General features: G+C 43.4%; 2 protein-coding genes across 3 annotated transcripts in view; one reads left to right on the top strand and one right to left on the bottom strand.

The window, feature by feature from the left end:
* Positions 1–3,450, top strand: part of ndst3 (N-deacetylase/N-sulfotransferase (heparan glucosaminyl) 3) — a gene marked incomplete at its 3' end in the record, with an annotated part of 41,344 nt that extends 37,894 nt beyond the window's left edge. Inside the window, exons 13-14 of one of the 2 annotated variants that reach the window (XM_083693276.1) lie at positions 1,490–1,600; positions 1,884–3,450. In XM_083693276.1, the coding sequence (XP_083549402.1) occupies positions 1,490–1,600; positions 1,884–1,892 (120 nt within the window). Of the gene's footprint in view, positions 1–1,489; positions 1,613–1,883 lie in introns of those variants that run through there. The other variant, XM_083693275.1, reaches the window with a different exon arrangement.
* An 8,942-nt stretch (positions 3,451–12,392) lies between these two features.
* Positions 12,393–15,356, bottom strand: part of prss12 (serine protease 12) — a 24,909-nt gene continuing 21,945 nt past the window's right edge. Inside the window, exons 12-13 of the mRNA XM_083692848.1 lie at positions 14,548–14,614; positions 12,393–14,105 (exon numbers count right to left, since the gene is read on the bottom strand). Of these exons, the coding sequence (XP_083548974.1) occupies positions 13,758–14,105; positions 14,548–14,614 (415 nt within the window). The 3' untranslated portion in view covers positions 12,393–13,757. The remainder of the gene's footprint in view (positions 14,106–14,547; positions 14,615–15,356) is intronic.

A 15,356-nucleotide genomic window follows, 5' to 3' on the forward strand; every position in this document is an offset into this window, starting at 1 on the left:
TTAAAAAATGTTTTAAAGAGCAAACAAACGAAAACAACAACAAAAACAACAATTTTGGTGAACAGGTGTTGATGCTGTGCATCTGTGACTAGAGAGAGAGAGAGAGAGAGATCAGAGAGAGATCAGAGAGAGATCAGAGAGAGAACAGAAGGAGAAAGAAAGAGAGAGCAGAGGGAGAGAGAAAGGGAGAACAGCGGGACAGAGAGAGAGAGCAGAGGGAGAGAGAAAGAGAGAGAGAGACAGAGCAGAGGGAGAGAGAAACAGACGGAGAGAGAGAGAGAGAGAGCAGTAGGCGGCTGCAAGTTATCACACAGCCACTCCAAATAAATTAAACACAGCTCTGTCACAGCAAACCCAAGCCTGACCCTGCCCCAATCAATTGTCAGAAAAGCCCGGCCAGCCCAAGCCTGTTGGGTAAAACTCTAACACACACACACACACATACCCACCCACCCAGAAGAGAAGTATCAACATTGTTATGACAGATAGTTTACTGTACATCTGCTTGGTAAGATGGTGACACATTAAAGGAGAAGGAGAAAAGAAGGAAGAGGGACAGATAAATGCTGTGTTGTGTCTCGCTTCACCCGGTCGGCTGAAGGAGCCGCTCAGCGCCTGGCTGTGGCATTCCGGGAGCATCCGAGCCGAGGCATCCCGCGGTCCCTGCCGTTGCCGTAGCGAAATTTCCCACAGGGCCGAGCAGCAAGGTGGAAACTGTCATCCAATCAGATCGAGCCAGGAAGTTACAACCTCATTATGAGGATTCAATACTGACACAACACCCCTGAGAGAGAGGGAGGGGGGGAGAGGGAGGGAGGGAGGGGGGAGGAGGGGGTAAAGGAGACAGAGAAGAGAGGGGAAGGAAAAAGAGAGGGAATCTAATCCATAAATCATTGTCTTCGCCACTGACTCCATAGAGGATTGACCCACAGAGAACCCATCACGCACACACACACGCACACACACACACACACACACACACACACACACACACACACACAGGGAGAAAGAGAGATGGGATGAGAGCATGTCAGGAGGGAACAAAAAGGAGGGATGGAGAAATGAGGGATGGACTCAGGGAGTGAGGGAGAGAGAGAATCAAGAGAGGAGTGAAGAAGGTGTCTAACATGCACACTTTGTCTATCACTCTCTATTTCTCTTTCTCTTCCTTTCTCTCTCTCTCTTTGGTTATTCCCCCTGTTCTTTGCTAAGGTAACCAGTCCCTTTATGCCTCTCTTGTGACTTACTTTTAAAAAGAAAAGACGTTTATTGAATCGTGACACATGATTACGGGTGTTTGGCTCTTTGCTGCCCTCTGTGGCCTATCTGAAAATATATGCTATGTTTTCTACTAGCAGCAATTGTGTGCATATCCTTGTAAAATGTGGAATAGGTACATCCTTCCACCATCACACACACACACTCCCCCCTCTCTCTCCCTCCCACTCTATCACCCCCCCCCCCACCTCCCCCTCTCTCTCCCTCTCAGGCGCGTGCTTTCCTGTCCAGGAACTACAGAGAACACAACATTGAGCTGTCTAAGCTGCTCCACCGTCTGGGCCAGCCCCTCCCCTCCTGGCTACGGGAGGAACTGCAGAAGGTCAGTAGCTAACATGCTAACACGCTAAGTCAGCAGCTAACATGCTAAGTCAGTAGCTAACACGCTAAGTCAGTAGCTAACACGCTCCTCTTCCTTCAGACTTTCCTCACCAGCATCCAACTAGTCCAAAAACTGACCCTGACCTTAACCCTTACCTTAACCAACCCCTTAACCCTAACCCTAAACCTAACCAAAAATTAAGCATTGGTTTGCTTGTCAGGCGTCCTAACTAGTGTTTTAGGCTAAACTGCAGTTCTTTCTTTCTCTCTTTCTCTGTAATAAGGTAAGATAACCCGAAGCCAGGAGCCGAGGCTAGAGAGGTCAGGGGTCAAGGACCAAGAAGTGGATGAGGACTCGACCTCTAGATGACCTCTCTGAGAACAAGGAGAGGATAGGGGAAGCGGACACCTCATATGACCTCTGAACTATGACCCTGTTTGACGTGACACAGGGATGGTAGAGACTAGAGCACTGAGACGCACAGAGAATGGAGGGACTCTGAACTCCAGAGAAGAAGGATGGATGGATGGATGGATGGATGGATGGATGAATGGCTGGTTTAACCATTGGACTAACCACTGGAAAATAACTGAACTGTTTCAGTCCATAGACTGGTGCGTGAAAAAGAGAGGGATTAGAAGGAATTGAGAAGATGGGGAGGAGAGGGTGAAGAAGCAGGGGATTGACAATGGAAAGGTTAGGAGGACATGAGGGAGACAGAAGGGAGAGAGAGAGAGAGAGAGAGAGAGAGAGAGAGAGAGAGAGAGAAAATGGTAGAAGCAAGAGAGGAAAGAAGAGCAGCATATGAGTTTTTGCTGTTCCAACCCAGCCATCCCTCTGACGAGCATGCATGTGCGTACGTGCAACGTGGACCTTGCAGTGACTCTGATATCTTTTTTTTTTTTTTTTTAACCTTTAATTTATGATCCCAGAGCAGCGCTGGTCAGCTGTCTGGTTTCCATGGAGATGAATTTGCACTAAGTTCTGTTCCATGCCTCATACACACGCAAGCCACGTTTTTTTTCTTTCTTTTTCTTTGTCTAGAACGTAGAGAGAGAATGAGTGGAGTGGCTTCGTGCTGATAGTGTGATTAGTGGTATTGAAGAAAGACCATGGACTCAGGGGAGTGGATGGGCTGTTGTTTTAAATTCTCTTTTTTTTTCCTTTTTTTTTAAGTGAAGCTAGCTGTAGTTTTTGTTGTTGTTGTTGTTGTTGGCTGTATTCTGATCAGGCAGAACTTTATACAGCCCTGCCCACCTTTAGTAAAATCACTCTTCACTCCTGGGGGCCTTTCGTTGGAGTCCTCATCTCTCCAGACCTGTCGGCCATATTGGAAAAGCACCACACCGGGTTTTCATCAGCTTGTTGCTAACAGTGACAATAAACCAGAGGTTCCATTTTGGATTGCTTGTTTGTGCTGATTGGACCATTCCAGTACTTAGAATTGAGGAACACCTGCACTCGGTTCTAGGACTAATGGGATTCTCTCGGATGAACTGGAACATGACGGAACCAGGAAGTAAAGCTCAGAGACAAAATGGTCGGACACAGACCAAAATGGACTCAAATGGACACGACACCCACCTCCAGTCCTCACCTGCCCCTGGTGTTACGTCAGTTTCTGTATCCAGGAAGTTGGGCTGAGCTAACAGGTGATATCTGGGATCTGTAAGCTCTGTCAGACGGTTTTGTTTCTCATTGTTTTTAGATCAAATCTTCTCATTCACGTCTCAACTTGTCTCTTTCTGTCTCGATTTTTAAACCAGTGGCCTATCATTACTAGCTGCAGTGTGAATGCAAAAAAATAAAAAAAATAAAAAATGTCTCCTCAATAAACCAAAATAAAAGATATGGATATGAATATCTATCACTTATTTATTTTTTTAAACAACTACAACACTGATATTTAGACACACACACACACACACACACACACACACACACACACACACACACGCACACAATGTAAGACACACTCTCCTCTATGCTGCTATGCGATGGGATACCAGCCTGTTTCCCTCACGTCGACCATCTTGCTGAGGTAAACGGTGAAAATGTTACAATTTTGCTTGGTAAAGTTAACTGACAATAACAAATGTGTGTGTTGTATATCCTACTGTGCAGGTCACACACACACACACACACACACACACACACACACACACACACACAGCAGCTTGGTTGTTTATTTTGCTTGTGATTTTTTTTTTTTTTTTTTTTTGGATCTATAGAGTGATTGCGTTGAGAGAGTGTATTGAGATATCGTCAATAAACACAAATCATCCACTTTTAACTAATCCTGATTTTCAAAAACTATTACCTTGTGTAATAGTGGGGTGGAAGGGGGCGAGGGCTCTTGTCCTCTTCTGACAAAAATCTCAAAATCTCAAAATCATTACTTTTTCGATTACCAGACTGTCATGGCATATTGTAATAGGCAAGTCAAAAGAGTGATGAGCTGACTGATAGCAAATAACTCTCTGACACCCCCTGTTGGACCATATCAGGAAGTGTCCACCAGGGGAGGCTGGTGGAGGTAGAAATCAGAGGACAGGCTTATTGTAATTCATGGAATGGAATGCGTTTGAGACATTCCTCATTCCATTCCATACATTACAATTTCGACCTCCACCTCCCCTGACGTCCACACAACCTCAGCTTGCACCTGCACCTCCGCCTATAGGTCACATGACCTCCAGCTTTCCTGGTCTTTTCTTCTTCTCGTAAATCACGTGACCTATGCTAAACTCTTTTACGCCAAAAAAAAAAAAAAAGGCTGTGCCTTTATAGAACAGATGTGTCAGACGTGTGGTCTACTAAAGGCCTGTGGTCTGCAGAAGCAGAGACGGCCATGTTGTTCAAACTGACTAAAACTGTTGTTCAAACTGACTATGGCTGTGTTGGCATCAGCGCCCGTGTGTTCCTCATGCATGGGTGTGTGTATGTGTGTTCCTCATGCATGGGTGTGTGTGCATGTGTGTTCCTCATGCATGGGTGTGTGTGCATGTGTGTTCCTCATGCATGGGTTTAGGGGGTGTGGGAGTTTGATGGTTTGATGGTTGTACTGAGAAGGGCCCGGTCTTGGTTGTACTGAGAAGGGCCCGGTCTTGGTTGTACTGAGAAGGGCCCGGTCTTGGTTGTACTGAGAAGGGCCCGGTCTTGGTTGTACTGAGAAGGGCCTGGTCTTGGTTGTACTGAGAAGGGCCTGGTCTTGGTTGTACTGAGAAGGGCCTGGTCTTGGTTGTACTGAGAAGGGCCTGGTCTTGGTTGTACTGAGAAGGGCCTGGTCTTGGTTGTACTGAGAAGGGCCTGGTCTTGGTTGTACGTGTGCTTGAGACAACAACCACTTTCACTCCATCTGGGTTCAGGAAGGTTGACAGGAGGGGAAACATGTAGAGCTTTGAAACTGTATTTCAAACCATTTTTGGAGAACTGTTAAAAGTGTTTATGTAGTCGTCATATTTATTTTTATTTACCACGTTGTTTCTAATTTAGACTTGAAATTCACAGAGGTGTGCATGTCTCTACAGCGCAATTGCTACCTAGCAGTGCCGTTTTTCAATATATTTTGTATTGTCCTTCAAATGGATAAGAAGTTTAAAAGAGTTTGTCTGTGTCATTCAGATGCAAATGCAAATTCCATTCCTGCTCGACTGTGCTGGCATTCATGTGCTGGCATTCATGTGCTGGCATTCATGTTCAGCGTCTACAGCCTTGGTTTGGTTGTGTCTGTACTCATCGACGGGGACTGGCTTGTGTGCTGCAGAAAGACTGACTGAGCAGCAATCTACCCTTCCGTGCATAAACAACAATACACTTGGAACTGATGTGACCTCAAATATCAAGATGAAACTCAAGGGTATTTCAATTGTGAGTATTTTTCATTATATATATATGCCTGGAAAACAGTTGTATGCATTGATAGTTTCAATATCTCCAATGTCTCAATCTCTTCTAAATGTATGGATTCTAGCAAAACAAAAAAGAAAAATGTATGAATTCAAGAGAAAAAACTTCCTGTGAATTCAACTATAATACATGTATTGATAAGAGAATTAGAGTAAGAACAATATTTTTCCCAGTGTTTTTTTTTTTTTTTTAAATCTTATTTTTATTTTATTTATTTTTTAGCTCTCTGTGTGCAGGTGTAATATGAGAACCTCGTCACAAGGTAGTGCTCTCTTCAGATTTGGTGCTCTTCTACCCTGACATTTTGCCACACACACAAGACACTCTCTTCTCTCTGTTGCTAATTGAAATTTGGTAGTCGCTAACATTAGATAACTGTCAGTCTTTCTCACGTTGGCCATCTTGCTGAGGTCACCCCAAGGCTCCAGGCAGCCATCGTACTGAGGTCAGCTGGCAATCAGATTGTGATGTCATACAGTAAACTGTGATAATGTTATTAGTTCACTTGGTGAAGTAGGAGACGAGTATTGAGATGAGTGTGAAATGGGATAAAATCCACACTTATGCCTTAAGAAACAAGTTTGGTAGAATGGTATTGTAGTTCTCTCAAAAAACTAAAAACTAAAACCTATTTTCTAATCTTGTTCTCTCTCGAATGTGAAAGTCAAGCATGTTGACAGGTTATGGTTAGGTCTGTAGTGAGCCAATACCTCACTCACAAAACCCACATCCTGTATTTGCTCAGGTTGTCAGAAGCATTCAACCTCTTACCTAAGATGAATCAGAGAATAGGCCCTGCTGAGTATGCATAAGAACAAAACAAAACCGTCAAACTAGACTGCTAAATGTCATTGTAAGAACCATTTCACCTTCCACCAGTCTTCAACTAAACACTACACACCAGTTACCTGGACACAGGTTAAGTCTTGGGCTTTATTTAAAAAATAAATAATAATAATTATATTTTAGTCTATGATTAGGCCTAATCTGCATCTGAGAAACCAATCCAGTAGTTTATTATGGTCATGTTTTCATGGGCGAGGCGTTGAATTAACCTCATCTAGAATACATTAAGTCTAGGAAACAGACCCATAGGGCTGATTTACCAGACACATTATAAACATTTTAAACTTAGTCCAGGACTAAACACTTTCAATGAATTTGTTTTATGTATTTTAATCTAGGATTGGTCTTAAACTGTGTCTGAGAAACTGGCCTTTAGTGTTTTAAATTGTACATACTATAAGCAAGTGTTCAAGATTCAAGATTCAAGATATTTATTAGTCATATGCACAGTAAACAGACAGTTACACCACACAATGAAAATCTTACTTTGCTAGTCCCCCCTAACACAACAGACTAAACTAAAGGAAAAAAAAACTAGTTCCATATATACATATACAAATTCTATATTGCACCTGGTGGATCACAGTTATAAAGTTATAAAGTGTAAAACCTCAACTCCACCTCTGTCATTTCAGGTGTGGGTAGTGAGGGTGCAAGTGTGCCAGGCTTTTCTGTTTCACTGGACAACATGTAATGTTGTGCTTTGCTGCCCTCTAATACACCCTTATGCTTATACAAACAGGTTTGGTGGGAAGGGAGAAGGAGGTAAAAGGAGAGAGGGAAGAGTGATTTGAAGTAGTTCTGTCAACAAACTATTGGAAGCATGTTGACAGGGTATAGTTAGTGGTAGTGTGAGCTGGGATGGTGGAAAGTAACTTAAATCTCTCTCTCTCACCCTCTCTCTCTCTCCCTCTCTCTCTCTCTCCCCTCTCCCATAATCGTAACTTACTTTTGCCTAAAAATGATGATGATAGATAAATAAAGTTAAATAACCCCTTACCTCGGATATGATACGAGATACTCTGCAGAGCAGAGAGCCAATGCCTCGCTCACAAAAAACACTTCCTGTTTTCGCTCTAGGATATCAAACATTGAACCTATTACATTTCCTATATCTATCAGGAAGTGCCTACAAAACCGCAGGCTGCAGCTGCACCAGGCGTGCATTGTTGTGCAAAGATTTTGAAGCCTGCGATACCACGTGACCCTATGGGGCGCTGTAGTGGCAGGTACCATAAAGTTTCCCCCATTGAAACCTGTGTTAAACTTTGTATTCCATCTGGCCATATGAGACCATATGTCAGTAGTTAGCAGTATCCAGATATATGCAGATCTGCACCTAATTCCATACAGTACATCACATGATGTACAATATAGCTTTGCTGTCCTTTTCTTGTTAATCTCCAGGCTATGTTCTCCATGTAAATCACATGACCTATGCCAAGCTACAAAAAAAGGGTTCTTCAACCCTCCCTGTATTAGAGCCCTTCGAAGAATCTTATTTGGATTGTAGAACTTGTTTTGGTTCTTTGGGTTCAATATGGAACCAAAAAGGGTTCTGCAAAGGGTTTACGGACAGTCAAAGAACCCTTTATGGTTCTAGGTAGAACCTTTTTTAAGAGTGTAGACCATTTTAGGCCTTCAGTGGGCCTCACAAGCTAAAAACAGAAACACCATAAACATTGCATTCTCTTCTCATAAAAGTAAAAAAAACAAGTCTTGACGAATGACTATTCAGAAATATTTTAACATCAAATTGAAAATGATAAAGCAAGTCAAAAGATAAACCTTCTGTATCAACTGTATCAATTTTAGACATTGTATCATCGAGCAGAATGACCATCTAGCTCCTCTAAAAGGGAAAGCATACAAAGATTAATTAAACATTGAATTTCGAAGAAATTATGTCTTCTCCACTTTCATAAACACATTCTTATCTCATATCATCTCAGATGAGAAACTCTGCTGAGACCCAATGCCTGGCAACCTAAACCCACTTCCTGTTTTCATTCAACCCATTATCCATGATGAGTTTATTCCTCATTGAGTATGTTAAAGAACAAAAACACATATTGTATAGCTAGTTAAATTTTTATGTTTGTAATAACCATTTAACCTTCCCTTAATGCTAAAATGTGTTATTATCATGTTTTCATGGGAAAGGCGTTTACCGTAACCTTATCTGGAGTACGTTTTAGAGCAGGTTTCCTGGACACAGGTTAAGCCAAATCCTGGACTAAATCACAATTTCAATGGAAAATGTCCTTAGAAGATGTATTTTAATCTAGGATTAGACTTAATCTATGTCTGAGAACCCTGAGAACCTCCCCCTCAAAAAAACAACTTTACCTCTGCGAAGGTGTGGTTAGTGAGCTTGACGAGGTTGTGTGTCAGACAGCTCTCCGTGCATCTGGGGACAGAAAGGCTGACAAGACAAGACAGTTAATGACTTTTGATTGTAGTTCATCAATATGGGGATCAATATGAGTAATGGACTTCAACCCATTTTAGAACCACTGCTAAAGGACACCAGGCCTTATTTATTTATGATAATCCTCTTTATTTACCATATTGTTTTTAATATAGACCTTAAATGCACTTGTAGACCAGACAAATACTCTGCAAAGTGTGATTGCTACATGGTATTGCCATTCTTTATCATCTTTGTTATGACGGTTCAAATGGAGTTAAAAAAAGTCTTTGCTATCTGTCACAAATGTTGGTATTATGCTATATTAGCATTCATTTGCACGGCACCTTGTGCACCATTGCTTTGGGTGGCTTCTGTGCTGCTCGATGGGGACTGGTACGTGTGCTGCAGAAATAACCTTCCTCCAGACCAAGCAAATCTTCCCTGCATGGACAAAAGTAATCTCACCCATGATGGATACTTGACTATAAATGAACTCAAGAGTCATTCACTTGTGAGTATTTTTTCATGATTCAATGCATTGCTTTAGCTTTTGATGTTAAATTTACAGATCAAATTGTATTAACCCGAAACATTGATTGTTTGTTTGTTTTTCAGGTCTACGGATTGGGGCTGGCTTTTATTATTGCTCTACTCATGTTAAGTGGAACCTGCTTCTCTCTCTTGAGTGATCAGAAAGAAAATACAGGTATTGAAGATCCACCAGAAGTCGTGGACTTGATTGAACGACCGCGTGGTAGTAATGTCTAGCTTTTCATTAGCACAATGGCGAACGGGCGCCTCAGAAATAGTCATATGCATCATGTCCCTGATTTCGTGACAGTAAAACATTTAGTTAAATATATAAAAAATATGTATATCGCAAAGACGGTTGAAAGACAAGGTTTAGGGTTCATTCTGTGTGAAAATTTCCTGAAGATTTCCTGAAAGGATTGGCCAGTGATTAGCCACAGGGGAGCATCACACCGCATCCTAATATACACACGCACACGCACACACGCACACACACACACACACACACACACACACACACACACACGCACGCACGCACGCACACACACACACACACACACACACACACACACACACACACACACACACACACACACACACACACACACACACACACACACACACACACACACACACACACACACACACACCAAACATTCTGACGCTTGATGTTAGTATATTTGTTGTATTTTATATGCTTTTTAGTTTTGGAAAATAGGTTATTATGTTAAGAATGCTGACAAGCAGCAATGTAAAGTGCTTTATCCCTATTCCACCTAGAGAATCTGCTGTAGTCTTTGATGCAATAACAACATTAGAGATCTCTTACATGTTTTCTTTTTACATAAGTGTAAGTGCTCCTCTCAAAAACCCAAGTTAACTGTGTTTCAATGTTATATGAAGCAATATACTGTATTGGACCCTGAAATTGTCATCTAAGCGCAAAGCCATAAAAACATGTTGTGTATGAACTATAATAATAATAATATGATGATGTGTTTCCTCTGTGTATGTGATTTGATTTTTTTTAATTTAGTTTAACAAACTATTGTAAGCATGCATATGGCCCCTGGTCTGAGCATTGATTATTTTGTCTTATGATGACTGTTGGATTGATGATTCACTTACTTAAACAAATGTATTTGTTGTAAGTTGCTTTGGATAAAGGTGTCTGCTAAATGCCATAAAAATGTTGACAGGGAAAAGTTACGGGTATTGTGAGCTGGGATAGTGGAAAGTAACTTAAATCTCTCTCTCTCTGTCTCTCTCTGTCTCTCTCTCTCCCCCCTCTCCCTTAATCACAACTTACTTTTGCTTCAAAATGATGGCTAACATTGAAGATGTCACAAATGCATACATTTGAATGGTTTTATGGCGTTGCTGATGCTGGTACAGAACCAATAAACGAGATAGCTAAATAACCCCTTATATCCACCTCGGATATGATACGAGATATGATACGAGATATGATACGAGATATGATACGAGATATGATACGAGATACTCTGCAGAGCAGAGAGCCAATGCCTCGCTCACAAAAAACACTTCCCGACAATGCGTGATGTAAGTACAGATTATGCCTAAATCTTGAGAATTAAACGAACCTTTACCATTTTCTGAATTGCCGTTTGCCATTTGTCATCGTAGTTCAATCAAACCCACAGTGCACACACACTGTCTTTGTTTACAAACGATTGCTCCTACACTGACACACACGCTTCAACCAGTGAAGGGAGTCTTACTGGTGTTAGTTGTAGTTTCATTATTTTCAATCATTTTTATTTTTTTTAATAATACAATGCTGGTTTGATTGATCTACAGTATACTACAATCCCTCTTCACGCTAATGTTATGTCAGGTTTTGGCCACAAGGTGGCGGTCTTGTCTGCAGATGTGATTCTGCAGAGTAAAAGGTTAATTGGTGATGTGTGGGCTATCGTTTAGCTCACATTAAGTGAGTGGGGAAATGGGAAACTAGTTTGGTGGAAAGGTAGTGAACTCAGAGGGAGAAGGAGAGCGAGAAAGAGGAATAAATGAAATGGTTCTCTGAACACTCTCTTGTAACCAGCCTGGTTGCTAGTCTTGTCCCCACTTGTGTGTGAAAGACAGGCTCTTCTGACAGGACTCTTCTGTAAAGGAGACTCAGGTCTCAGTAAGAGTTCCCTAATTCAAAAGACAGGCGTGTTGACAGACTGTGTGAAGAACTGGGATGAGGAGAAAGCCCCCTGAAACGTTCCTCCGTCCTCTCTCTCTTTCCCCCTTCCCTTCTTCCATCTGCTCTAAATTGTTTGAGTTGAAATTGAGTGGAGTGCCGTTTTAATTCATTGATTTGATCTCACAATCTCCTATTCTTAAAAGACACAGCTGTCCTCACCATGGTAACTGTTTATGTACGTTAGATCAGAGTGTTCGTTATCGCACTTGACAGCCGAAACGGACGCAGAGCCTTTTGATGGACGCAGCTGATTAGGACACACACTGTTTCTCACCTCCACGCTGGTGTTTGGCCGGGACAAAACCCTGGACCCACTGCAGCTCTCCAGGACCTAGACTGGGTGTCACTGTGAGAGGGAGTTTGAGTTTGTGTGTGTGTGTGTGTGTGTGTGTGTGTGTGACATAAAGGCCTTCTTGTCCTGCTCCCATCCCCTAACTGCCTGTAAGGTCAACATGAACTGCTTGTACAGCAAACAGACACAACACAGAGGATGGTTCTCATTCCTGCTAGGATTGTTTGACGTGCCGATGCCAAGCGCTGTGTGTGTGTGTGTGTGTGTGTGTGTGTGAGAGAGAGAGAGAGAGTGTGTGTGTGTGTGTGTGTGTGTGTGTGTGTGTGTGTGTGTGTGTGTGGAGTCATTCCTGGAGACATTGTTTGACCCAGGGGTGCTAGGTGCAGGAGAGAGAGAGAACTGAGAGTTCTGTTGTTCTGACTAATGTTAGATACGTATCTCCAGGATGCGTGGGAACGACAGGCTCAGGGTGAGACACACACACACACACACACACACACACACACACGGTCTATGGAATGAATTGTATTGTTTCAGTGCCTTGACAATCAGCTGAACATCCTCAGACATAACAAATGAACTCTCATGTGACATAAAATGGAAGCTTGGATCAAAGTCTATCATGATATATACTGTATGTTTGTTGAATCCTGGGAGAATAGTTTATTTGTCATTTTGTGTTTGAGGGATCAGGGAATGCATTGATTTGATTGACACTCAGAAAACATAGTTACAAAATCATAGTTTATAAGGAAACAGTACATTCAGTCAACAGTTATCAATCTGTAAACACCAAATTAAAAGGTAGCTTAGCTTAGTGTCCATCATATCTGTAATACTACGTTGTTTCCCAGTCAAAATACCATACCAACACTGAAATATCATACTAACCTAGGTTGAAAAGTTTGAACCACTACTGTACGTTGAAAGATGTATCGTAGCAGTTTGAACAATATTTCAACTCAGAAACATAAGAGCAATCGCTAACAGTAACGGTATGGCTGTGGCACCATAGCAACACTGTAACACCGTCACAAATACCGGAAAACAAGTTCAACACAAAAACTAGTATAGTACAAGTCAAAGGATTACTACCAACAGTATATTCCATGTTTAGTATTAAGAACATGAGAATGATACACTCATTAACACATGAATTAGCTTGGTGGTCACGAAACATGAAACATAATTATTATTATGACTCCAATACAACAACATGGTAAGTACTAACCTCGTCCCCTAATGCGCAAAGAGGTGTCAGGTGAGCGAGATTAAGTAAGTACCTCAACCCAGGGGTTTTAGTGCAAGTCTGCAACTTCACACTCATGTACTGTGTGTGTGTGTGTGTGTGTGTGTGTACACGTGCATGTGAGAGAGAGAGTTTGAGTGCGTGTGTGCGTGCGTGCATGCGTGTGCGTGTGTGTGAGAGAGAGTTTGTGTGTGTGTGTGTGTGTGTGTGTGTGTCTTTAGTACATTGACCTTTTCCACATACTGTACGGTGGTCCCTTTCACTTTTCAAGTGTCCTCTGTTGAGCTGGTTCGCAAAAACACAAAAATTAACTATTATTATCAACAACAAATGACGTTTTTGCTTTCATATCATATTCTATTGAACTGGATAAGAACCGGACAAATCCTCGCACCTTGAAAGGTTAACAAAAACAAGTGCTGATGCTAGAGGGGGAGAGGAAGGGTTATGAAAGAGTCAGTGATCTAACCAACCGCTTGCCTTCTCTCTCGATCGCCAGGTCAAAGTTCACGACCGCGAGAATCGCCTTCAACCGACTGGTCGATCCCTTTGGTGGCGGGGACACAATGTCTCAAGACGCAATCACTCATCACTGGATGATATTCTATTACCACGTCACTCACTGGCCAATCAAATCAAATCTCCCGGCCACGTCTTCCCGCCGCTGTACCCCATTGGCTATCCTCTCCCGGTAACCGCTTCTCATTGGCCAATCACCTTGCGTATCCAGGGGGTGAAGGCCGACACTTTAGTGTAAACGCCGGGGGAGTGTTGCGTCCGACAGGCGTGACCCCACGACGTGACGCCGTAGACCACCCAACCCCCGCCCGGCCGCTCGCACACCAACGGGCCCCCGCTATCACCGCGGCAACTGTCCACGCGGCGCTCCGATTCTCTGATGCTGCCGGCGCAGAGCATGCGGCTGGTGAAGGCGTCGTGGTAACGCTGTTGGCAGTGGCGACGGGAGAGGAGGGAGAGGGGGGCTTGTTGGAGGGTCTTAGAGTAGGATCGACCTGTAGGGGAGGAGAGGAGAGGGGTTAGTGTGTGTGCGTGTGTGTGACTGTGTGTCTGGTTGTGTGTGTGCGTGCGTGCGTGTGTGTGTGTGTCTCTATGTCTGTGTGTGTGTGTGTGTGTGTGTGTGTGTGTGTGTGTGTGTGTCTGTCTCTATGTCTGTCTGTGTGCGTGTGTGTGTGTGTGAGATCAATTGAGTGAACTCAGTTGAGGTCAAAGGCATAACACATAGAATGAGGACAGGTTGCTATGGACACTGCTGGTTCACGGTCATAAATACTGCAAGACCTGACACCGCAAAAACTTGTCTGGTAGAAATGAGCTAGGATCAGCCTATTCCACCTAACCTTAAAGGGATGGGCCACTGTGTTGACATAGGAGTGAGCCATCCCTTTAACCAACGAGGTGGGGGGGAGAAACATTGATCCGACCTGAGATCAGTGTCATCCGACTCCTCCGAAAGCTTCCACATGTCTGTTACCATGACAACGGGAAAACAACACAGAACCGAGTGGTAAGCATAGCCGGGCCTTTCCTCTGAATGTTGTCTTAATCAGAAAGATGATTAACATTCCACGAGGGGTTCCCATGACATCTCTGTCTCCCCCTCTCTCTCTCTCTCTCTGTCCCTCTCTCTCTCTTTCTCTCTCTCTGTCCCCCTCTCTCTCTCTCTGTCCCTCTCTCTCTCTCTCTCTCTGTCCCTCTCTCTCTCTTTCTCTCTCTCTGTCCCTCTCTCTCTCTTTCTCTCTCTCTGTCTCTGTCCCTCTCTCTCTCTGTCCCCCTCTCTCTCTCTCTCTCTCTCTCTCTCTGTCCCTCTCTCTCTCTTTCTCTCTCTCTGTCCCCCTCTCTCTCTGTCCCCCCCTCTCTCTCTCTCTTTCTCTCTCTCTCTGTCTCTGTCCCTCTCTCTCTGTGTCTCTCTCTCTGTCCCCTTCTCTCTCTCTGTCCCCCTCTCTCTCTCTCTCTGTCCCCCTCTCTCTCTCTGTCTCTCTCTCTCTCTGTCCCCCCCCCCTCTCTCTCTCTCTCTCTCTCTCTCTGTGTCTCTGTCCCTCTCTCTCTCTCTCTCTCTCTGTGACTACGCTGTGTTAATGTCTCTCTTCATGCCCAGTTAATCTTAACTCCTGTAATGTTTTTCTTATGTGTGTGTGTGTGTGTGTGTGTGTGTGTGTGGCAGTCAGCCAACATATCCTCACAGCTGCACAATGCAGACATTGCACCCCTCGCCGAACAGCCCATGCCTTGCTTTGACACGCTATCAGACACTCCAAATAGCGTGTGTTCTCATCCACCCCC

This window comes from Argentina silus (genome assembly GCF_951799395.1).
Source record: "Argentina silus genome assembly, chromosome: 21".
NCBI classification, from domain to species: domain Eukaryota; kingdom Metazoa; phylum Chordata; class Actinopteri; order Argentiniformes; family Argentinidae; genus Argentina; species Argentina silus.